Below are 25,037 nucleotides of genomic sequence, written 5' to 3'. Positions count from 1 at the left end.
TGTGGGATTCCATGGGCGTGCAGGCACCGCCATGCACGTGCTGCCTGGTGCGGGTGCGGGCGAGTGACCGGGCCTCCCGGCGTGCCGCACCCCCACGTACGTGACGTCGCCACGCGTCTCTGTACGCCCGTATCCCTGGGTCTGTGTGTGCAGGGCCGAGTGCCCCTGACTAGGTGTGCCGGCTGGCCCAGAACCTGCCTCCCCCCACACTGCGCCGCCCTGCTCAGCCCGTCCGCCCCAGCCCCCAGAGCCCATGCTCAGGCGAGTACGTACCCGCTGGAGGAGGTGCTGGGCAGCGTCCTTCTCATGCCAGTGCTCGAAGGGTTCAGGTCATAGGCCAGGTGACCTTGCAACTCACCCAGGGAGAAATTTGGCCCCGTGCCTGTCACCACCGGCGCTGTGGATCACAACCCAGAGAGACCTGCGTCAGGGGGCAATCAGAGCCGCCCGCCTGGGAGGCACGTCCTCCGCACAGAGCTCCCGTGGGCCTGCATTTGCCACCTGACCTTATGCCAGCCAGGACTGGCGCCCCAAGGGGCTTGGGAGCACAGCCATTGGCATGAGGCCGCCAGGCTGTGCCCAGCCCCATTCACCCGGCCCTGAGCCGAAATCCAGGCAGGGGCTTGGGGGCAGTGTCTGGCTCGGCTCTGCCTTGTCCTACAATGGGGCATCTGTCAGCCCAAGGAAACTTCTGGGGCCCGATGGCTTTCCTGGCCGCCCCCCGCCCACCCTGGCCCTGGCCCGATACTCACTCCGGGAGACCTGGATGAGCTCTGTGACGCTGAACACCCCCGACGTGACAAAGCTCTCCTGGAAGTCTGTCGTATCTGCCGCGGGGAGAGAGAGAGAGAGCTGGAGAAGAGCCAAGAGCCACGGCTCCGGGCACCCGAGTGGCTGCCTTTCCCGCCCCACGATCTCACCGGGTGGGCCCCCCCCCTGCCCTCCCACAGCAAATCAACCCTCGGGGCACCCGCCCCCCACCGGGGCTGCTTGCACGGCCGCCAGGGCCCGGCACTGCCTGCTGCACTGCCCGAGCTGTGCACGTGGCAGCCACAGGAGGGATGGCAGCCCGGTGGCCGGTCTCCATGGGATGGGGGGGCGGGGAGCTGGCAGGCTGAGGCTCCCCTTGGCTAGGCAGTCACTGTGCTGAACCGCCGGGCGTGCCCAGGCCAGAGCCGCGTGTCCCGGGAAGCCGGCTCGCCGAGCTCATTGCCCATCAATGCACGGAAGTTAAAAGCTGGCAGAGCCAAGGGGCAAGGCTGGCTCTGGGTTTGCAGGGGGCCGGGAGCCTGCTCTGCTCTCTCCCTGACTCAGTTCAGCCCAGGGGTTGGCCGGGCACCGATGGAGCTATGGGCAGAGTTGGCACCTCAGCTACTGGCCACATCTGCTGTCGCTGCCCACAGAGGCCAAGGCAGGCAGGACCACGGAGACCCCCTGCGACCTCAGTGGGGTGCCAGGGGGGCATTGCTTCTCCGGGCATGAAGAGAAGCTGCTTGAGCTGCCCCGAGCTGCCCTGGTGGGCTCAAGGCCGTGGCTGGAGCAGGTGACCGGCTGTCTCCTGCTGCGCTGCACATGTTCACGCTGCAATCTCCCCCCTCCCTCCTGCCAAGTTCCTCAGTTATCCAGTGCGAGCATCCAGGCCCTCTCTCCCTACGGACATTGGAGCAGTGCTAGGCATGGCCCAGCCAGGCTCCTCCCCACCCTGGCAATATCCCTGCCCCCTGAGCGCTGCCCGCGCCTGTCTGGGGCTTGGAGCCGTGAGGGATCCCCTGCCCAGCTCCCCAGGCGCTGGCTGTGAAATCTAATTTCCTCTCGGTGTGACTCATGCTGGCTCCCACGTAGTGCACCTGTGTGTCAGCTCTCTCGTGAGCGATGCACATGTCACGCTGACCCGCTTCCGTTTCGCACCCCCCGGGTGGGACAGCAGCTCGCACCCCTCCCTGGGCACAGGGCTGGGGCGCAAGCACCCAGGGCGGCTGGAACTGGCGTGAAACTCTTAGCCAGGATGTTGCCTTCATCAGATACAGCAGAGGCAGCACGAGACTTGCCAGGGCTGAGCAGGGGCCCATCTCGCCTGGTGTCCTGGCTCGAACAGCCGCTTCCCAGGACGGGACAAAGCCTGCAGTGAGGGGGACCTGCCCCAGGCTCCGCCTCACCCCAGGGCTATTGGTCGGCTCCTGCCCTGAGGCAGGCGGGTCCATTTCCCTGCTAAGATCTTCTGCTTTTAAACGTTGGGTCCGGCTATTCCTGGCTGCGGCGGGGCCCAGGCGACCAGGGAGCCCTGCCCCGCGGGAGGGCCCAGGGCTCTTCCCTCCCTCTGAGTTGGAACGTCAGTCGGGGCCATCGTGGGCCTCGCGCCTGAGCGCCGGGCCTGCCGCCCGACCCTGAGCCCCTGCGGGAGAACGGGGGCAGGGGGCGAAAGACGCTGGACGCGGGAACTGCCCCCCGTTAACCTCCTGTGAAAACTGCCCCTTCCTGTCCCCTGTGTTTGTCCTGCAGCTTCGTCTCCCGGCAGGGCCGGCTCGAGCCTGCGTGGTCCCACCCCCCCAGCACGCTGCCCATCTTACAGCTGCAATTGGGCGCCCCCCATAGGTTGGCGCCCTCCCCCCCGCTTAATCTGGCTCTGCTCCCAGCCAGGGGATTTCATGAGCCCTGCTCTGCTGGGTGGCGTGACCCTCTGGGTCAGACACCTGCTCCCCCGCCCCTTCCCCCCAGCCTTCTCTTCGCTAAGCAGAGCCCAGGGCAGGGGGGCACTTAATGAATTTTGGTACGTGGTCACGGCCAGTCGCACTACCTGGAAGGGGCGGGGCCTGGGGCAGAAGGGGCGGGGCCTGGGGCAGAAGGGGCGGGGCTGGGGACAAGCCTCCCCCAGAGTTGGTTGGGGCTGGAGGCTTTGAAGTAGAAACAGCAAAGGGCTCGTGGCGCCCGGCCCTGCCGCTACCTCCTAGCCTGGCAGCCGCCTGGGGTTGCTGTGGCTATTCAAAAGGCTCACGGCTCCAGCCCCTGCTGGGCTAGCGCTACAACCACGAGCCACGAGGCATTTAAATAGGATCCTGAGCCACCTCCTGGAAAATCGGTGGCACCGGCAGCAGGATATAACTAGAAAGCAACCAGGTGCAGCCTGCAGGCCAGATCAAAGTGTCAGGCGGGCCGGATCCGGCCCCTGGGCCGCATCTTGCCCAGCCCTGGCCTAGCGCTACAAGGCAGGCTTGCCTGCCCTTTAGTCATTCTCAAGACTCTTCTTTAACCCCCCCGCCCTCATTATCAACATCTTCGTGACTTGTGGGCCCTGCAACGCAGGATCCCGGCCGTGTCGGGCCAAAACCAGAGGTAAAAGAACCTCCAGGTTGCAGCTTCCATGCCTCCGTCACTGTCAGATCCATCGTCCTGGCTTTGCTGAAATTTACTCTAACGCTGCTCTGGCGTCGTTCGAACCCCCGGACTCTTGTCCTGCCCTGATGGCAAGAGAACGACTTTTCTCCGTCTTCTTCTTGGCCTCCTGGAACAGAGGGCTGGGTGCTGCGTCCCTAGACACGTGAGTTTGCAGGTTGCGGGCTGGGCCCAGCTCCCCAGCAAACACGCCGGCTCCTTCTCGGTGACTTGTCAGCTTCGTTATTCGCCAATCTTTGTGTCATCTGCAAACTTACCAGCGACGGCCTAGTGCTGTGTTCAAGGGTGTTGGTAAAAATGTGACATCCCGAGGGGCCAGGACCGGACCCCTGCAGGGTCCTGCACAAAGCACATCAGTGAGTCCCCGCGCAGAGACCCTTGACAATGCATGTCGTGTGCCGCGCTGATCTTGTATTGTTCTGGTTTCGTAATCAAAATATCCTGCAGTACCAAGCCCAAATGCCTTGCATCAGCACCGGAACCGTTGCCAGCTGGAGCTGAGGTCTCTTGAAGGAAAGCGATCAAGCGAGGGTGACCAGATTTGCACCCGTTTTCCCCTCTCTGCCGTGGTGGGGGACTGTGGCTGGCCTGCGTGTGCGTGTGAAGGCCGACGCATGCAGCTCTGAGGACAGGAATGGTGCACGTGGCCGCACCAGAGCAGCAACCAATCACTCGGCTTAGCAGCTAACCAGCATGCGCTCCTGTGGCCAGGCTGGGCCAGGGTCTCAGAAGAGCACAGGACTCAGTGGTCTCACCCCAGCCCCACCAGAGACCCTGCGTGACCGGGGGGCAAGTCCTTCAGCTCTCCAGGTCTCAGCAACCTGCAATGGAGACTGAAACTGCTTCTTTTGTCTGTCTAGACTGTGGGCTCTCTGGGCAGGGGCGGGCAGCACCTGGCATGGTGATCCAGTGCGGGCATGCAGGGTGCTACTTCTCCGGAATAACTGATGGCTCAGCAGGCCCGGAGATGTCCACCCCCAACCGGCAGCCAAGCTCCTGCCCACATGCCCCGGGCTGGCAGAGCCAAGTGCAAGGGCCTCTGGCACATGTGGGGTGACTCAGAAAAACAAACCCAGCCCCAGGGGTGACTCAGTAGAAAGCAGCCGCGGGCGGGAGAGCCTGGCACTCACAGGAAGACAGCAAAGTCAGTGAATGAGGGCAAACTGCAAACTGGCCAGCTGGGCGCCCGAGCCTACTGCTGCACCATCTCGCTTGTCTGAATGCCAGGGCCTGCTCCTGCTGCCCCCTGCCACAGGCCCATGCAAACATGCCGCTGGCCTCTCTGAGGGAGCCGAGATGGCTGTTGTGCTGGAGAGCTGGGCTGAGGCCTGCCAAGCTCATTCCATGCTCCACGGACCAGCTGATAACAGCGCTGGCTCCTGGCCAGCCGGGGCTGAGGTCTGCCCATGGCCCAGAGAGAGGTTATTCAGCATCTGCCTGGAGCGTATCTCACCCCCGGCACCGAGGAGCCGTCTCCTACTGCAGCCCGGGCTTGCAGAGTCAGCACTTCCACTGCATGGGGGCAAGAGCCTGGGGCCGTGCCCCAGCCGCCGCCCGAGTCACTGTGGGTCTCAGCTTCAGGGGCTGAGAAGCTGCTGGCAGAAGCCAGAGGCGGAGGAGAAAGCCCTGGCTCAGCACTTTCCTCTCTGTGGCATTTTCCCATCTAGAAAAATCCAATTGCTTCTTGCCGGTCCACCTTTCAACCCAGCTCTTCCGGGCACTGCTGGGGATGCCCTGGGCCAGCGGCAGCCAGGGATGTGGCCAGTGTGGGCCTGCTGGCCAAATGTGCCTTGTTGGTGATGTGGGCAGCAGCTTTCTCTAAAACCGTGCGGCCTCAGGACACCTGGGTTCTTTTCCTGGCTCTACTGCTGACCTGCTTCTGGGCCCTTCCACCCTCGGGGTGCCAGGCTGTCTCAAGGTGTCAGTGGGGCCCGGCTCTTTCCTGGGGGCCCCAGGTGCTGCTGTTCCACATACTATTTGCTGCTGGGGCCAAATACGCCCATGGGGAACGTCTGTGAAATCAGGGGGTCGCTGTGGATGCTCTTCCCTTGGCCTTCCTAATGGACAAGCCTCGCAGTGCGGAACCCACTTCCCCGGGGCTTTCTGAGAGCGAAGGGTTGAAACGCTCCTGCTGGTGGCCGGGGGCTGCTCTCCATTCGGCTCCTGGTTTTCTGCTAGTCTGCCCCTCTCTCCAGTGCTCCCCACTGCACCGGCCCAGCCCCGCCTCCCCCAGGTAACAGCCCGTGTTTGCTAATCACCGTGCGGCGTCTGAGCACCGAGCTCGCTTCATGCAAAGGGCTGGGGGACACACAGAGCCCACTTCCTGTGAATGCAGGTGCCTAAGGCGGGTGTTTTGGCCCAGAGCCTCAGCCTGGCAGCCAAGCACAGAGCCACTGCCTTGGGGTGCTGACCAGAGGGGTCCAGGTGCCCTCAGCACCTTACTCATTGACTGCTGGCAAGAGGGATCCATGTGCCCTGGAAAAGACCCCAACAGCTCCCAGTGAGCCATAGGGGGCACCTGGGCTCTGACCTGCCAGCTCCTGGTCTGATCTCACTGGAGAGCGGGCGAAACTCTGATCCCTGAAGGAGCAGGAGCCTCTGTGCTGTTGGCTGCAAAACTCAGTAAAAACCGTCCCACTTCCATAGGGCTGGATTGGACTGCGCCCTCCCGGCGCCCCTGCTGCGGGAGCGAGAACCCCCCTTGGTACTGAATTAGCCCCGTGCTCCCTGGCGCCCCCTGCTGCGGGAGCGAGAACCCCCCTTAGTACTGAATTGGCCCCATGCTCCCTGGCGCCCCCTGCTGCAGGAGCGAGAACCCCCCTTGGTACTGAATTGGCCCCGTGCTCCCTGGCGCCCCCTGCTGTGGGAGTGAGCCCCCACCCCTTGGTACTGAATTGGCCCCGTGCTCTCTGTTGCCCCCTGCTGCAGGAGCGAGAACCCCCCTTGGTACTGAATTGGCCCCGTGCTCCCTGGCGCCCCCTGCTGCAGGAGCGAGAACCCCCCTTGGTACTGAATTAGCCCCGTGCTCCCTGGCGCCCCCTGCTGCAGGAGCGAGAACCCCCCTTGGTACTGAATTGGCCCCGTGCTCCCTGGCGCCCCCTGCTGTGGGAGCGAGAACCCCCCTTGGTACTGAATTGGCCCCGTGCTCCCTGGCGCCCCCTGCTGTGGGAGCGAGAACCCCCCTTGGTACTGAATTGGCCCCGTGCTCCCTGGCGCCCCCTGCTGCAGGAGCGAGAACCCCCCTTGGTACTGAATTGGCCCCGTGCTCCCTGGCGCCCCCTGCTGTGGGAGCGAGAACCCCCCTTGGTACTGAATTGGCCCCGTGCTCCCTGGCGCCCCCTGCTGTGGGAGTGAGAACCCCCCTTGGTAGTGAATTAGCCCCGTGCTCCCTGGCGCCCCCTGCTGCAGGAGCGAGAACCCCCCTTGGTACTGAATTGGCCCCGTGCTCCCTGGCGCCCCCTGCTGTGGTACCGAGAACCCCCCTTGGTACTGAATTGGCCCCGTGCTCCCTGGCGCCCCCTGCTGTGGAAGTGAGCCCCCCCCCCTTGGTACTGAATTGGCCCCGTGCTCTCTGTTGCCCCCTGCTGCAGGAGCGAGAACCCCCCTTGGTACTGAATTGGCCCCGTGCTCCCTGGCGCCCCCTGCTGTGGGAGCGAGAACCCCCCTTGGTACTGAATTGGCCCCGTGCTCCCTGGCGCCCCCTGCTGCAGGAGCGAGAACCCCCCTTGGTACTGAATTGGCCCCGTGCTCCCTGGCGCCCCCTGCTGTGGTACCGAGAACCCCCCTTGGTACTGAATTGGCCCCGTGCTCCCTGGCGCCCCCTGCTGCAGGAGCGAGAACCCCCCTTGGTACTGAATTGGCCCCGTGCTCCCTGGCGCCCCCTGCTGTGGGAGCGAGAACCCCCCTTGGTACTGAATTGGCCCCGTGCTCCCTGGCGCCCCCTGCTGTGGGAGCGAGAACCCCCCTTGGTACTGAATTGGCCCCGTGCTCCCCGGCGCCCCCTGCTGTGGGAGCGAGAACCCCCCTTGGTACTGAATTGGCCCCGTGCTCCCTGGCGCCCCCTGCTGTGGGAGTGAGCCCCCACCCCTTGGTACTGAATTGGCCCCGTGCTCTCTGTTGCCCCCTGCTGCAGGAGCGAGAACCCCCCTTGGTACTGAATTGGCCCCGTGCTCCCTGGCGCCCCCTGCTGCAGGAGCGAGAACCCCCCTTGGTACTGAATTAGCCCCGTGCTCCCTGGCGCCCCCTGCTGCAGGAGCGAGAACCCCCCTTGGTACTGAATTGGCCCCGTGCTCCCTGGCGCCCCCTGCTGTGGGAGCGAGAACCCCCCTTGGTACTGAATTGGCCCCGTGCTCCCTGGCGCCCCCTGCTGTGGGAGCGAGAACCCCCCTTGGTACTGAATTGGCCCCGTGCTCCCTGGCGCCCCCTGCTGCAGGAGCGAGAACCCCCCTTGGTACTGAATTGGCCCCGTGCTCCCTGGCGCCCCCTGCTGTGGGAGCGAGAACCCCCCTTGGTACTGAATTGGCCCCGTGCTCCCTGGCGCCCCCTGCTGTGGGAGTGAGAACCCCCCTTGGTAGTGAATTAGCCCCGTGCTCCCTGGCGCCCCCTGCTGCAGGAGCGAGAACCCCCCTTGGTACTGAATTGGCCCCGTGCTCCCTGGCGCCCCCTGCTGTGGTACCGAGAACCCCCCTTGGTACTGAATTGGCCCCGTGCTCCCTGGCGCCCCCTGCTGTGGAAGTGAGCCCCCCCCCCTTGGTACTGAATTGGCCCCGTGCTCTCTGTTGCCCCCTGCTGCAGGAGCGAGAACCCCCCTTGGTACTGAATTGGCCCCGTGCTCCCTGGCGCCCCCTGCTGTGGGAGCGAGAACCCCCCTTGGTACTGAATTGGCCCCGTGCTCCCTGGCGCCCCCTGCTGCAGGAGCGAGAACCCCCCTTGGTACTGAATTGGCCCCGTGCTCCCTGGCGCCCCCTGCTGTGGTACCGAGAACCCCCCTTGGTACTGAATTGGCCCCGTGCTCCCTGGCGCCCCCTGCTGCAGGAGCGAGAACCCCCCTTGGTACTGAATTGGCCCCGTGCTCCCTGGCGCCCCCTGCTGCAGGAGCGAGAACCCCCCTTGGTACTGAATTGGCCCCGTGCTCCCTGGCGCCCCCTGCTGTGGGAGCGAGAACCCCCCTTGGTACTGAATTGGCCCCGTGCTCCCTGGCGCCCCCTGCTGTGGGAGCGAGAACCCCCCTTGGTACTGAATTGGCCCCGTGCTCCCCGGCGCCCCCTGCTGTGGGAGCGAGAACCCCCCTTGGTACTGAATTGGCCCCGTGCTCCCTGGCGCCCCCTGCTGCAGGAGTGAGAACCCCCCTTGGTACTGAATTGGCCCCGTGCTCCCTGGCGCCCCCTGCTGTGGTACCGAGAACCCCCCTTGGTACTGAATTGGCCCCGTGCTCCCTGGCGCCCCCTGCTGTGGTACCGAGAACCCCCCTTGGTACTGAATTGGCCCCGTGCTCCCTGGCGCCCCCTGCTGCGGGAGCGAGAACCCCCCTTGGTACTGAATTGGCCCCGTGCTCCCTGGCGCCCCCTGCTGTGGGAATGAGGTTTGTTCCTTTGCTGAGGCGCGCTGGGGCGAAGGGCCTGGGGCAGCCATGTGACCCTCTCTGTGCCCCCCACAACTCTCCAGGCCCACACGGGTTGCAGGGCCCTGGGGGGTAATGTGACCAGAGATCCTGGCACAGCGTGCACAAGTGCTGAGCAAGCTTTCTCTGCCCTGCTCTGCCAGTGTCCCACACCCCTGGGAGGCAGACCCTGCACTCTTCTGGTCCCGCCCCCCAACTCTGCAGTGCCCCTAAGCTCCCATCACTCCTTGCTGCTCCCGTCCAGAGCTCCCCCAATAGCTCTGACGCTGCCCCTCCCTGCCACCCCACAGACCCTCTGCTATCCTTCCCCCGGGCCTTCTGAGCAGAAACCTGCCGCCCCAAAAGGTCCCAGAATGATGGGGTAGGCCCCTTCGGATCCTGAAATGTGTCAACTAACTAACTAACTAACTAACTAACTAACTAACTAACTAACCCACCCAGGAGGGTCTTTTCCATCACCTTCAGCTTTCCCCACAGTCAGGAGGAACCTTCCTTTGGGATTTTTAAACAAAAGCGGAGAGGACTTGAGGGCAGGAGCCGCGGCTGTAGGAGCCCACCTCCCCCACCCCATTCTCAGGCCTCTCTGTGCAGAGATTTTCCACCAGGAGGCGCCAGGCTGAGAGGACCCCACACGCTCAGTCTTGTAGCCAGAGAGTGGCCTGGCCCCTGGGTTTGTGGCGGGAGAATCGGGTGGGTGTGATCAGAACGGGACGGCTTCCTCTGAGCCATGGGGGATCCAAGAGCCAGCTGTACATGGGGCTGCGTGCGAGATCTGCCCTCATGCAAGCTGGCAGGGGAGTGGGGACAAGGATTCTGGGACCCTCCTCTTACCCAGCGTAATCGGTTTGCTGTCCTCCTGGTCCGAGCCAATCCCTGTCCTCGGGCTACTGCTTTGCTCCGAATCTGAAAGGAAAAGCTGGGCATGAGGCTTTGCAAGGCAGCACCCCCTGGCCAGCCCCGATCCCCCCATCCTGAGGCCCCTCCTGACCCCATGCACCGCTCTGAGCAGCGCCCCCTACTGGCAGAGCCCTGCCATGCCACTGCCCCCACGGTGCTCAGGATGGCAGGCTGCTAGGTGCAATGTCTGTGCCAAGGCAGGCCTGCCCATGTGGAAGGGGGGTGCTGTGCTGAGGCAGCTGGCCCCACAGAGGCTGTACATCTGCCTTGCTCCCAGCCTGAGGCTGCCCCACAGGGTCACCCCAACTCCTGGCCTGGACAGGCAGCCACAGAAGGAGCTGCGGGGGAGGGGGGGAAGGAGAGTGGGGAGTGGTGGCAGAGGGTTGAGTCTGCCCCCAATGGCCCAACTGCCCCCATCCCCTCGCCCCCTGATTCATTCCACCAGCTCTCGGTGCTCAGTGCACCCCGAAGGCCGTTTCGAATGGCTGGTGGAGACTGGTGGGCACTGGCTCTGGTGAAGTTACTGCCTCCCACCAGCCCCAGTTCTTACACGCCCCAGGTAGACGGCTCCCATCAGCTGACACGGGTGTGGAAACCGAGGCATGGCAATTCGGGAAAGGGTTCCCATGCCCAGCCACAGAAAGCAGCCCTCGCTGGGATGCACCACAGCAGTCACTGCGTTCTGGACACCAAACACGCACACGGCTCACTCACACAGCACTGAAATGCGGCCACTTCCGGGGGGCGGGGAACGGGACGGGGCGGGCTGGCCCAGCGGGATACCGGGAATTTCCCAATGGGCCATCGTCCGGTGGGCCGTGGTGTCCGCATGCTGTGCCCCTCACTCTGAGCGGCTCCGTGTCTGCGCTGTATGCGGCACGCAGAGCCCGACCCGCCGCCAGCGCCGCGTGCCGGACATGACGCAGGGGGCGGGGCTTGGGGGGCACACAGGGGTGAAGTCACGGGGAGGGCCATTCTCAACCCATTTCCCGGGCCTATTTTGATTGCCGGTGGTCTTGGGGGCGGACATGGCAAACGTAACAGTGCACAGGGACGTCAGGCCGGGCAAGAGGAACATTGCGCTCAAATCGAATTACGGGGGGAGGGGGGGGAGAACTGGAGAGGCCGGGGAAAGAAAGAAAGACGCTCTGCCCCCTCCCCTCTTAGTGACCATGACCGGGCAGGCCCCCGGTTCCCCTGGCAACAGACAAACACTAATGGCTGGTTTATGCAATATCATTTGTGCTCTGATGGCCCCTGCGCTCTGCGCTCACTAACCACTCTGCTGTCCCCGTGCAATGATTAATGGGCTGCCGTGCCCCATGGAGCCTCCTGCCCTCACCGCTGCCCGCCCGCCGCCAGTAATGGAGGAAGCTCCTGACCTCAGAAGTGATGGCGCCAAGAAACAGCCCTGAATTCCTCCGCTGCAGCTGCAAGCAAATCACCGCCTGACCCGCACTGGCACAAAGCACCACCCGGCCCGTGCACTGGCACAAAGCACCACCCGGCCCGTGCACTGGCACAAAGCACCGCCCGGCCCGCACTGGCACAAAGCACCGCCCGACCCGCACTGGCACAAAGCACCACCCGGCCCGTGCACTGGCACAAAGCACCGCCCGGCCCGCACTGGCACAAAGCACCACCCGACCCGCACTGGCACAAAGCACCGCCCGGCCCGTGCACTGGCACAAAGCACCGCCCGGCCCGTGCACTGGCACAAAGCACCGCCCGACCCGCACTGGCACAAAGCACCGCCCGGCCCGTGCACTGGCACAAAGCACCGCCCGGCCCGTGCACTGGCACAAAGCACCGCCCGGCCCGTGCACTGGCACAAAGCACCACCCGGCCCGTGCACTGGCACAAAGCACCGCCCGGCCCGCACTGGCACAAAGCACCGCCCGACCCGCACTGGCACAAAGCACCACCCGGCCCGTGCACTGGCACAAAGCACCGCCCGGCCCGCACTGGCACAAAGCACCACCCGACCCGCACTGGCACAAAGCACCGCCCGGCCCGTGCACTGGCACAAAGCACCGCCCGGCCCGTGCACTGGCACAAAGCACCGCCCGACCCGCACTGGCACAAAGCACCGCCCGGCCCGTGCACTGGCACAAAGCACCGCCCGGCCCGTGCACTGGCACAAAGCACCGCCCGGCCCGTGCAATGGCACAAAGCACCGCCCGGCCCGTGCAATGGCACAAAGCACCACCCGGCCTGCACTGGCACAAAGCACCGCCCAGCCCGTGCAATGGCACAAAGCACCGCCCAGCCCGCACCGGCACAAAGCACCGCCCGGCCCGCACCGGCACAAAGCACCGCCCAGCCCGTGCAATGGCACAAAGCACCGCCCGGCCCGTGCACTGGCACAAAGCACCGCCCGGCCCGTGCACTGGCACAAAGCACCGCCCGGCCCGTGTAATGGCACAAAGCACCGCCCGGCCCGTGCACTGGCACAAAGCACCGCCCGGCCCGTGCAATGGCACAAAGCACCGCCCGGCCCGTGCAATGGCACAAAGCACCGCCCGGCCCGTGCAATGGCACAAAGCACCACCCGGCCTGCACTGGCACAAAGCACCGCCCAGCCCGTGCAATGGCACAAAGCACCGCCCAGCCCGCACCGGCACAAAGCACCGCCCGGCCCGCACCGGCACAAAGCACCGCCCAGCCCGTGCAATGGCACAAAGCACCGCCCGGCCCGTGCACTGGCACAAAGCACCGCCCGGCCCGTGCACTGGCACAAAGCACCGCCCGGCCCGTGTAATGGCACAAAGCACCGCCCGGCCCGTGCACTGGCACAAAGCACCGCCCGGCCCGTGCACTGGCACAAAGCACCGCCCAGCCCGTGTAATGGCACAAAGCACCGCCCAGCCCGTGTAATGGCACAAAGCACCGCCCGGCCCGTGCACTGGCACAAAGCACCGCCCGGCCCGTGCACTGGCACAAAGCACCCCCCAGCCCGTGTAATGGCACAAAGCACCGCTCAGCCCGTGTAATGGCACAAAGCACCGCCCGGCCCGTGCACTGGCACAAAGCACCGCCCAGCCTGTGTAATGGCACAAAGCACCGCCCAGCCTGTGCAATGGCACAAAGCACCGCCCAGCCCGTGTAATGGCACAAAGCACCGCCCAGCCTGTGCAATGGCACAAAGCACCGCCCAGCCTGTGCAATGGCACAAAGCACCGCCCAGCCTGTGTAATGGCACAAAGCACCGCCCAGCCTGTGCAATGGCACAAAGCACCGCCCAGCCCGTGTAATGGCACAAAGCACCGCCCGGCCCGTGCACTGGCACAAAGCACCGCCCGGCCCGTGTAATGGCACAAAGCACCGCCCGGCCCGTGCACTGGCACAAAGCACCGCCCAGCCCGCACTGGCACAAAGCACCGCCCGGCCCGTGTAATGGCACAAAGCACCGCCCGGCCCGTGCACTGGCACAAAGCACCGCCCAGCCCGCACTGGCACAAAGCACCGCCCAGCCCGTGTAATGGCACAAAGCACCGCCCAGCCTGTGTAATGGCACAAAGCACCGCCCAGCCTGTGCAATGGCACAAAGCACCGCCCAGCCCGTGTAATGGCACAAAGCACCGCCCGGCCCGTGTAATGGCACAAAGCACCGCCCGGCCCGTGCACTGGCACAAAGCACCGCCCAGCCCGCACTGGCACAAAGCACCGCCCGGCCCGTGCACTGGCACAAAGCACCGCCCGGCCCGTGCACTGGCACAAAGCACCGCCCGGCCCGTGCAATGGCACAAAGCACCGCCCGGCCCGTGCAATGGCACAAAGCACCGCCCGGCCCGTGCAATGGCACAAAGCACCGCCCGGCCCGTGCAATGGCACAAAGCACCGCCCGGCCCGTGCAATGGCACAAAGCACCACCCGGCCCGTGCAATGGCACAAAGCACCGCCCGGCCCGTGCAATGGCACAAAGCACCGCCCGGCCCGTGCAATGGCACAAAGCACCGCCCGGCCCGTGCAATGGCACAAAGCACCGCCCGGCCCGTGCAATGGCACAAAGCACCGCCCGGCCCGTGCAATGGCACAAAGCACCGCCCGGCCCGTGCAATGGCACAAAGCACCACCCGGCCCGTGCAATGGCACAAAGCACCCCCCGGCCCGTGCAATGGCACAAAGCACCGCCCGGCCCGTGCAATGGCACAAAGCACCGCCCGGCCCGTGCAATGGCACAAAGCACCGCCCGGCCCGTGCACTGGCACAAAGCACCGCCCGGCCCGTGCACTGGCACAAAGCACCGCCCAGCCCGTGCAATGGCACAAAGCACCGCCCAGCCCGTGCAATGGCACAAAGCACCACCCGGCCCGTGCAATGGCACAAAGCACCGCCCGGCCCGTGCAATGGCACAAAGCACCGCCCGACCCGCACTGGCACAAAGCACCGCCCGGCCCGTGCAATGGCACAAAGCACCGCCCGGCCCGTGCAATGGCACAAAGCACCGCCCGGCCCGTGCAATGGCACAAAGCACCACCCAGCCCGTGCAATGGCACAAAGCACCGCCCGGCCCGTGCAATGGCACAAAGCACCGCCCGGCCCGTGCAATGGCACAAAGCACCCCCCAGCCCGTGCAATGGCACAAAGCACCGCCCGGCCCGTGCAATGGCACAAAGCACCACCCAGCCCGTGCAATGGCACAAAGCACCGCCCGGCCCGTGCACTGGCACAAAGCACCCCCCAGCCCGTGTAATGGCACAAAGCACCGCCCGGCCCGTGCAATGGCACAAAGCACCGCCCGGCCCGTGCAATGGCACAAAGCACCCCCCAGCCCGTGCAATGGCACAAAGCACCGCCCGGCCCGTGCAATGGCACAAAGCACCCCCCAGCCCGTGCAATGGCACAAAGCACCACCCGGCCCGTGCAATGGCACAAAGCACCACCCGGCCCGTGCACTGGCACAAAGCACCGCCCGGCCTGTACTGGCACAAAGCACCGCCCGGCCCGTGCACTGGCACAAAGCACCGCCCGGCCCGTGCAATGGCACAAAGCACCCCCCAGCCCGCACTGGCAGAAAGGCTGGGCATGCCCCTACCAGCCCAGCAGCCCCATACTTGACCCTGTGCCTGCTAAGTCAGGGCCTTGGCTTCACTGAACACCCCCCTCCCTGCTCGAACTCGGGGCTCCCAGCCATCCGCCCTTTGCCCACTGCGAGCACTTGCCCGTCTCTCCATCCTGCTGCCTTGGCAAGGCCTCTGTGCAGCTCTCTGCTGGAGCCAGCCCAGAACCAGAGTGTCAGTAGCCAGGGCCTTGCTCAGAGCCCAACGCCGGAACGGGAGAGCACCAGGCGTGTGCTGGATCCGCAACCCAGCCCACGAGGGGCAGCTCACAAGACAGGCCTTGTTAACTGTTAAGGGTGTGACAATGAACTTCTTCCAGGGGGCCAGGCCCTGGAAAGGGAACACCCTTCTGAGGGGTCCTGTGACCCCCAGACTGCTTCCGAGGGGCCCTGAGCCCCCCCAACCCCTTCGGAGAGGTCCTGTGACCCCCAGACTGCTCCAGAGGGGCCCTGTGACCCCCCTAGAGCCCTTCCGAGGGGTCCTGTGACCCCCAGACTGCTTCCGAGGGGCCCTGAGCCCCCCCAACCCCTTCGGAGAGGTCCTGTGACCCCCCAGATTCTCTCTAAGGGGCCCTGTGACCCCCAGTTCCTTTCCTAGGGACCCTGAGATCCCCTGACTCCTTCCTGGGGCCCTGTGAGCCCTAGACCTTTTCACGACTTATTCCCTGGTTCTCTCCCTCCCCATCTCCCCTGTGAAATGCAACCCAGTGCTACACCCAGCACGTGTTCCCCACACTGCCCGAGCGTTACAACCATCACTATGCTAGTGTGTGGGCCGACGGTACAGCCAGCACACACACCCCTGGCATATACCTGTCACGTACTCCCAGGGCAGACACCCATCGCATGTGCCCTGCATTGGCACCTCCATGTGTGCTCAGCACTAGACACAATAGCACACCCTTCCCACACGCCCCCTGCCCATTTCCTCACACAGAGCCAGGGCATCTAGGCGGTGCTCTGCCCATCCCTTACACACAGCCCATTGCCCCGTCCCTCAGACCTCGCAGGAGAGCCATTGCATGGATTCAATGCAAATACACAGTGCTCCTGCCAGCCCACTCACCCAGCACTGCACACAGCACATACACCTGTCCCAATGCCCAGTGCACACCCAGTATCGCACACACCACATACACCTGTCCCAATGCCCAGTGCACACCCAGTATCGCACACACCACATACACCTGTCCCAATGCCCAGTGCACACCCAGTATCGCACACACCACATACACCTGTCCCAATGCCCAGAGCACACCCAATGCTCACTGCACACACCCAGCACTGCACGCACCACATATACCTGTCCCAATGCCCAGAGCACACCCAGTACCGCACACACCACATACACCTGTCCCAATGCTCACTGCACACACCCAGTATTGCATGCACCACATACACCTGTCCCAATGCTCACTGCACACACCCAGTATTGCATGCACCACATACACCTGTCCCAATGCCCAGAGCACACCCAGTACTGCATGCACCACATACACCTGTCCCAATGCCCAGAGTACACCCAGTACTGCACGCACCACATACACCTGTCCCAATGCCCAGAGCACACCCAGTACTGCATGCACCACATACACCTGTCCCAATGCCCAGAGCACACCCAGTATCGCACACACCACATACACCTGTCCCAATGCCCAGAGCACACCCAATGCTCACTGCACACACCCAACACTGCACGCACCACATATACCTGTGTGACGGCGCGTTGGGGTCCCCCGTCTCCTGCACCCCGAAATGGCGCAAACAGACTGCACCAGCCAGCGGAATTGAGGGTGGTTTACTGCTCCTCCAGCACAGCGCAGCACAGATGTAATCTGGTCACAGGAACTGGGCTAGGATGCCTCAGGCCCCCTTGAGATGGGGGAGACTGGGCCCCTAAACTCCAGCTCCTCTCCCTAGGCTCTCCTCCATGCCCTCCGACAGCCAGCAACCAACTCACTCACTTCCAGCCCTGCCCCCCAGCCAAGGCAGCATTCCACCTTCCTTTGTTCCTCTCCATGGGGGGTGTCTGGCCACTGGTTTGCATAGTGACTCATCCTGTTTTGCTGGGTCGTGGTACCCACAGCAGCCAGTGGGGGTTCCCCCAGAGCCAGCAGCATAGAAACCAGCCAGGTACCCCCACTACGTCACAGTTCTCCCCCCTCCGAGAGCGAACTGAGCAGGGTCACTCCGCTCGTGACCTAGGGAAGTTCGGGTCCTCTGCGTGGGAACCCGCCCTGAGGACATGGGTGCTCCCCTTGACTCGGGCCGGCCGTGGCGAGGCCCCACATGAATTGGCTTCCCTCTGTCCACTCGCCACCCCGCTCCAGGGTGACTGGCCCAGGCCTGTCCTCGGGGGTCACACCCACCCTTCCGCTGGCCTTGATCTCTGGCCGGGGTCTCTCGGGCCAGGGCCATGAGCCCAGCGAGCCTTCTCTGGACAGCCAGGGCGGCTTCCACCCCCGATGCTCCATCCAGGGAGGACTTCCCCTCCCATAACTCTCTCAGCAAGCCCAGAGGGTCTATCTGGGGTAGAGACCCCCAAGCCGCTTTCCTCCTGTCTTGGGCCTTCCCGCCCCTCTGGCAGGAGTCACAGGACCGGCAGTACCGCTGCACGGCTGTAAAGATTCCCGGCCAATAGAAGTGCTGGAGCAGCTTCAGCCGGGTGCTCCGGATCCCCCGGTGGCCCCCAACGGGGACATCGTGGGCCAAATACAGCAGCTTGAGGCGATACTTTCGGGGGACGACCAGCTGCCGCTCTACCCTCCATGCCCTCGCCTTCCTGGGGGGGAGCCACTCACGGAACAGGAGCCCACGCTCCCGCAGGAATCTCTCCTGGCCACCTCTCCCCCGGGGCTGAGCTGCACGGAGGCCAGCCTGGTCCCTCAGCCTCTGCAAGGAGGGGTCTGCCTGCACCTCAGCCTGGAATTCAGCTGCTGAGGCAGGGATCGGGACCTGTCCCCCACCTCTGCCTAGGTCCGGAGTCCCAGCCTGGCTGGACCCCGTGTCCACTGGGATGGGACCCTGAGGACGCTGCCCGGAGTCCTTCCCTGGACCCAGGTTGTCAGCCCCCCGCTGGCTCTGGCTCCAGGTAGTGACTAGAGCCCGCTGGGATTCATGGGGCCACTCCTCTAGGTCATTCCCCATCAGCACCTCGGTGGGCAAGTGCGGGTGCACCCCCACTTCCTTGAGGCCTTCCTTCGCCCCCCATTTCAGATGCACCCTGGCTACAGGCACCTTAAACGGGGACCCGTCTATGCCCTTCAGGGTCAGCTGCGCGTGGGGTAGTATCCACTCCTGGGCCACTATGTCAGATCGGGCCAGAGTCACCTCCGCCCCCGTGTCCCAGAAGCCCGTCACCTTCCTACCATCCACCTCCAGGGGTATGAGGCACTCGCTCCGCAGGGGCCGTCCTGCCCCCACCCGGTACACGGAGGAATCCGCCTCCTGAGAATCAGACCTCCCAGGGGAGGTGCACTGAGCATCCTTCCCCTCTCTCTGAGCTGAGGTTTGCCTGCCAGCCCCTGCCTCTGGGGCAGCCTGCCCTTCCTCCCGCCCCAGCCAGTTAACCCTGGACAGTCCCCGGTCCTGGGACCTGGTGCACTGAGCCCTCTTGTGGCCTTTTTGCCCACAGCGATGGCAAGTTAGGCTTTGGGCTGTCTCTGTCCAGGCCCTGGCTGGTTCTCTGGGGCGCAGACGACCTGTTCCTTGGTCTCGCCCCGTAGTTGACTCCCTCCGTCGCTCAGCCGAGATCCGGTCTCTGCGCGGTTCCCTCTCTCTCCGGGACTCCCGTTCACACCCGGACCGGCTCTCCGTGAACTCATCCGCCAGTCTCCCGGCCTCCTGGGGGTTCTCTGGTCTCCGGTCCTTGAGCCACAGCCTCAGTTTGGGTGGGCACGCTTCATAGAACTGCTCCATCATGACCAGCTTGAGCAGCTCCTCTGCGGTCTGGGCTCCAACTCCAGACACCCACTTGCGGCAGTATTGCGCCAGGCGGGAGGCCAGGTCCACATAGGTCTCCCGTGGCCCTTTCTGTACCCCCCGGAACTTCTTCCTGTATATCTCGGGGGTCAGCCCGAACTTGTGCAGCAGGGCCTCCTTGACTCGGTTGTAATCCCCTGGCTGTAGGTCCTCCAGCTGACTGAGCACTCCGGCCGCCTCCTGGCTCAGTGCGGGGATGAGCTCCTGCAGCCAGTCAGCCGGGGGAACCCGTTGCAGTCCACAGGCCCTCTCAAAGGAGCTGAGGAACCCGTCTATGTCACCCATGTCCTTCAATTGGGCCACCCCGAGCCTCTCCAAGTGGCTGGCAGCCCTGGGACCTTGGGGCCCATCCGCACTTGGCGCAGCCGGTGCCCCGCCGGTTCTCCGCTCTGCCATGGCCAGCTCATGCTGCCGCTGCCTCTCTCGATCTTGGCGCTCCCTCTCTCGGTCCTCTACTTCCAATTCCCTGATCCGCAGCTGGATCTCCAGCCGCCGCAGCTCCGCTGGGCTGGCCCCTGCCCTAGATGGGCTACGGCTTGCAGGCCTCCCGGGAGACGCTGTCTCATCTCTCCGTTGGGTTCCAGCGCTCCTCCCCCTCTCTGAGCCTGACACACTCTCAGGGGGGGTCTGGCTGCTTCCCCTGGGGACAAGATCCTGGCCCTGTGGCTGGTCATTCTCTTCCAGCTGGGTAATCAGCTGGGCCTTGGCTGCTTTCCGCACAGGCAAGCCCCTCTCTCTGCACAGCCCCACCAGCTCTGCCTTCAAGAGTCGGGCGTAGGCCATCTGCCCGCTGGGCCCCTCGGTGCAGACTCACCAGTCTAGTGCTGCAGCGCCCCACGATTCCCAGGAACCGCTTCGCTCTGTCTCCAGTACGCCTGGCTCCAGGGCTCTTGCTTCTACTGCGCCTTGTCGCTTGCCGCTGGAAGCTCCATCCACGGGGTGCAGTGCATCCCACTCCTGACACCAGTGTGACGGCGCGTTGGGGTCCCCCGTCTCCTGCACCCCGAAATGGCGCAAACAGACTGCACCAGCCAGCGGAATTGAGGGTGGTTTACTGCTCCTCCAGCACAGCGCAGCACAGATGTAATCTGGTCACAGGAACTGGGCTAGGATGCCTCAGGCCCCCTTGAGATGGGGGAGACTGGGCCCCTAAACTCCAGCTCCTCTCCCTAGGCTCTCCTCCATGCCCTCCGACAGCCAGCAACCAACTCACTCACTTCCAGCCCTGCCCCCCAGCCAAGGCAGCATTCCACCTTCCTTTGTTCCTCTCCATGGGGGGTGTCTGGCCACTGGTTTGCATAGTGACTCATCCTGTTTTGCTGGGTCGTGGTACCCACAGCAGCCAGTGGGGGTTCCCCCAGAGCCAGCAGCATAGAAACCAGCCAGGTACCCCCACTACGTCACAACCTGTCCCAATGCCCAGTGCACACCCAGTACTGCACACACCACATCCACCTGTCCCAATGCTCACTGCACACACCCAGTACTGCATGCACCACATACACCTGTCCCAATGCCCAGAGCACACCCAGCACTGCACGCACCACATATACCTGTCCCAATGCCCAGTGCACACCCAGTACCGCACACACCACATACACCTGTCCCAATGCTCACTGCACACACCCAGTACTGCACGCACCACATATACCTGTCCCAATGCCCAGTGCACACCCAGTACCGCACACACCACATACACCTGTCCCAATGCTCACTGCACACACCCAGTACTGCATGCACCACATACACCTGTCCCAATGCCCAGAGCACACCCAGTACTGCATGCACCACATACACCTGTCCCAATGCCCAGAGTACACCCAGTACTGCATGCACCACATACACCTGTCCCAATGCCCAGAGTACACCCAGTACTGCACGCACCACATACACCTGTCCCAATGCCCAGAGCACACCCAGTACTGCATGCACCACATACACCTGTCCCAATGCCCAGAGCACACCCAGTATCGCACACACCACATACACCTGTCCCAATGCCCAGAGCACACCCAATGCTCACTGCACACACCCAGCACTGCACGCACCACATATACCTGTCCCAATGCCCAGTGCACACCCAGTACTGCACACACCACATCCACCTGTCCCAATGCTCACTGCACACACCCAGTACTGCATGCACCACATACACCTGTCCCAATGCCCAGAGCACACCCAGCACTGCACGCACCACATATACCTGTCCCAATGCCCAGTGCACACCCAGTACCGCACACACCACATACACCTGTCCCAATGCTCACTGCACACACCCAGTACTGCACGCACCACATACACCTGTCCCAATGCTCACTGCACACACCCAGTACTGCATGCACCACATACACCTGTCCCAATGCCCAGAGCACACCCAGTACTGCATGCACCACATACACCTGTCCCAATGCCCAGAGTACTCCCAGTACTGCACGCACCACATACACCTGTCCCAATGCCCAGAGCACACCCAGTACTGCATGCACCACATACACCTGTCCCAATGCCCAGAGCACACCCAGTATCGCACACACCACATACACCTGTCCCAATGCCCAGAGCACACCCAATGCTCACTGCACACACCCAGCACTGCACGCACCACATATACCTGTCCCAATGCCCAGTGCACACCCAGTACTGCACACACCACATACACCTGTCCCAATGCTCACTGCACACACCCAGTACTGCATGCACCACATACACCTGTCCCAATGCTCACTGCACACACCCAGTACTGCATGCACCACATACACCTGTCCCAATGCCCAGAGCACACCCAGTATCGCACACACCACATACACCTGTCCCAATGCCCAGAGCACACCCAATGCTCACTGCACACACCCAGCACTGCACGCACCACATATACCTGTTCCAATGCCCAGTGCACACCCAGTACTGCACACACCACATACACCTGTCCCAATGCTCACTGCACACACCCAGTACTGCATGCACCACATACACCTGTCCCAATGCCCAGAGCACACCCAGCACTGCATGCACCACATATACCTGTCCCAATGCCCAGAGCACACCCAGTACTGCATGCACCACATACACCTGTCCCAATGCCCAGAGTACACCCAGTACTGCACGCACCACATACACCTGTCCCAATGCCCAGAGTACACCCAGTACTGCATGCACCACATACACCTGTCCCAATGCCCAGAACACACCCAGTACTGCATGCACCACATACACCTGTCCCAATGCCCAGAACACACCCAGTACTGCATGCACCACATACACCTGTCCCAATGCCCAGAGTACACCCAGTACTGCACACACCACATACACCTGTCCCAATGCCCAGAGTACACCCAGTACTGCATGCACCACATACACCTGTCCCAATGCCCAGAACACACCCAGTACTGCATGCACCACATACACCTGTCCCAATGCCCAGAGTACACCCAGTACTGCATGCACCACATACACCTGTCCCAATGCCCAGAGCACACCCAGTACTGCATGCACCACATACACCTGTCCCAATGCCCAGAGTACACCCAGTACTGCATGCACCACATACACCTGTCCCAATGCTCACTGCACACACCCAGTACTGCATGCACCACATACACCTGTCCCAATGCCCAGAACACACCCAGTACTGCATGCACCACATACACCTGTCCCAATGCCCAGAACACACCCAGTACTGCACGCACCACATACACCTGTCCCAATGCCCAGAGTACACCCAGTACTGCACACACCACATACACCTGTCCCAATGCCCAGAACACACCCAGTACTGCACGCACCACATACACCTGTCCCAATGCCCAGAGTACACCCAGTACTGCACACACCACATACACCTGTCCCAATGCCCAGTGCACACCCAGTACCGCACACACCACATACACCTGTCCCAATGCCCAGAGTACACCCAGTACTGCATGCACCACATACACCTGTTCCAATGCCCAGAGCACACCCAGTACTGCATGCACCACATACACCTGTCCCAATGCCCAGTGCACACACCCAACATTTTTGCACCAGACTTCCAAAAAGAGCAGCACCCGTGTTCTTAGCTCCTCTTCCCCTGTGCAAGTCCCTGCATCTCTTACAGCCAGTGCATGTCGCTGTTTGAACCCTCATCATGTCTCCCCTGCTCATGAGGCAGGATGTGAGTTTCGCTGTCACATGGCCTAGCCGCAGGTGTTTTTATTTTGCCTTCCCCATTGTCCCAGCCATCAGCCTCTTGCAGCCTGCGTGCCCATGTCCTGGCTGCTCCTGCACCGTGCTCCGCTGCTGCCCTTCTAGTGATGCCTGGATAGCCTTTGTGCTGCATTAGCAACAGGAAACCCAGCCCTGCTGCTACTGTGATCTAACCTGCTGTAGCTTCCTCACACGATGCAACTGCTTCCTCTGTGAGTGTGGGTGTGTGGGCTGTACCAGCACTGCACATTGTCCTACAGGCCATGTGGCCGCTGCGGACCAGGAGCCCTTGGATTGGAAACCTAACGCCAAGGGACTGAGCCACGTCTCATCAACAGCTCTGCAGTAATGCCTAGGGTTGCCAGGTGGTTTCACCAAAAATACCAACCCCCTGCCCCCACCCAAAAAAAAAAAAAACAGAAAAAAATTCTGTTGAGAAAAAAAAGGGGGGGAGGCCAAAGTTGTTAAGCAAACAAACAAAAAAAGGTGCCACGCCTTTACCTGACCCTACACGCCTCACTCCCCCGCCCCCACCAGACACGGCAGCGGAAAATTGTCCCCGCTGGGCTTTCACGTGTCCGGTATTTTCTGGTTTTTGTACCGAACGGGGGATCCGAATAACAGAGTCTGGGCGAAAACCGGACACCTGGCAACCCTGGTAATGCCAGGCTAATCCAACGTGCTCCTGCAAATTCCTCCGGAGGCTCCTGTGGGGGCTAGGCCTGCCAGGCGTCCGGCGTTGACTGGAAAGCCCCTCCAAAGGGGACCTTGGTGGCTCCAGTCAGCCCCACTGAGCGGGCTGTTAAAAGTCTGGTTGGTGGCACAGCGGAGCCTCCCCTGGCTTCGTACAGCTCCCTCAAGCAGTGGGCATTGCCCTCCGAAGAAGAGGCATGGCCACCCGGGCTCTGTGCTGCCCCACCCCAAGGGCCAGCGCCACGGTTCTCATTGGCTGGGAACCACGGCCAATGGGAGCTGCAGGGATAGCCCAGAAATGGGAGCAGCATGAGGAGCCTCCTCGGCCATCAGTGCTGTGCTTAGGGGCTGCAGGCACGCGCCACTGGAGCACACGTCCCCAAACCTCTCCTGCACCCGCTCCTCCCTAGGGCCACCCCAGAGCCTGCACCCCCAGCTGGAGCTCTCACCTCCTGCACCTCAACCCCCTCCCCTCAGACCCTATGCCTGAAACCCCTGCCCGGCTTGGTTAAAAGGAGTAAGTGAGCAAGGGTGAGTGTGGGAGGGTGGGCGTTGGAATGAGTGGGGGTGGGGTGAGAAGGGGGTGGGGCCTCAGAAAAGGGGCGGGGCAATAGTGCTTGGAAAGTTGGCAGCACGGCAGCGGAGGCAGAGACCTCTCCTCCTTTTCCTGTCCCAAATGGCAGAGCAGCCTCTCTGCAGGGCTGGGCAGCAGATCTCCTCAAGACCCCCACCCCTGCGCTGGAGCGGCCAGCTCCGTGGGAGTTTTGCCGGTGGGAGGGTTGCAGGATTTGGCCTGAGCGGGGCCACGTGGATGGAGCCAGGGCCAGATTCTGGCTTCTGGGACACCAAGGTAAATGCTGAGTAATTCCCCTGATTTCCACGGCGCGCCAGCCCCTCCCCGAGGGCAGGCGGTTACAGAGTTGGAGTGGAGGAGCGAGTGCAGCATAGGCTGCGTTTACAAGAGCAACGATGCAAAGGAGGCTCCTGCTGCAGTCTCCCCTCCCCTCGCCACCTTGTCAGCCACAGGCTCGCCGGGCCGCCTGCATCCCGCACTCCCTGTCCCTGCTCCATCTTATCTAAAAATAATCAGACTCCTCGGCAGGCTGGCAGACGCTGAGCTCAGCACTATCGGTTTCCAGAGCATCCTGGATTAGATTTCGAGGCTGTTTCCCTCCCCCGCATCGTGCATGCAGCACCGTGCTGCGCGCC

At 63.2% G+C, this 25,037-nt stretch overlaps 1 protein-coding gene across 7 annotated transcripts in view; it reads right to left on the bottom strand.

Moving 5' to 3' along the window:
* The window catches only part of NFIC (nuclear factor I C), a 175,948-nt gene that overhangs the window by 54,977 nt on the left and 95,934 nt on the right, over nt 1-25,037 (bottom strand). For all 7 annotated transcript variants that reach the window (XM_075903267.1, XM_075903266.1, XM_075903265.1 and 4 more), the window contains 3 exons: nt 9,842-9,913; nt 753-827; nt 274-397 (listed from right to left, as the gene is read on the bottom strand). In XM_075903267.1, the coding sequence (XP_075759382.1) occupies nt 274-397; nt 753-827; nt 9,842-9,913 (271 nt within the window). The remainder of the gene's footprint in view (nt 1-273; nt 398-752; nt 828-9,841; nt 9,914-25,037) is intronic.

Source organism: Pelodiscus sinensis, chromosome 19, assembly GCF_049634645.1.
Source record: "Pelodiscus sinensis isolate JC-2024 chromosome 19, ASM4963464v1, whole genome shotgun sequence".
NCBI classification, from domain to species: domain Eukaryota; kingdom Metazoa; phylum Chordata; order Testudines; family Trionychidae; genus Pelodiscus; species Pelodiscus sinensis.
This window is presented reverse-complemented; position numbering and strand designations above follow the sequence as displayed.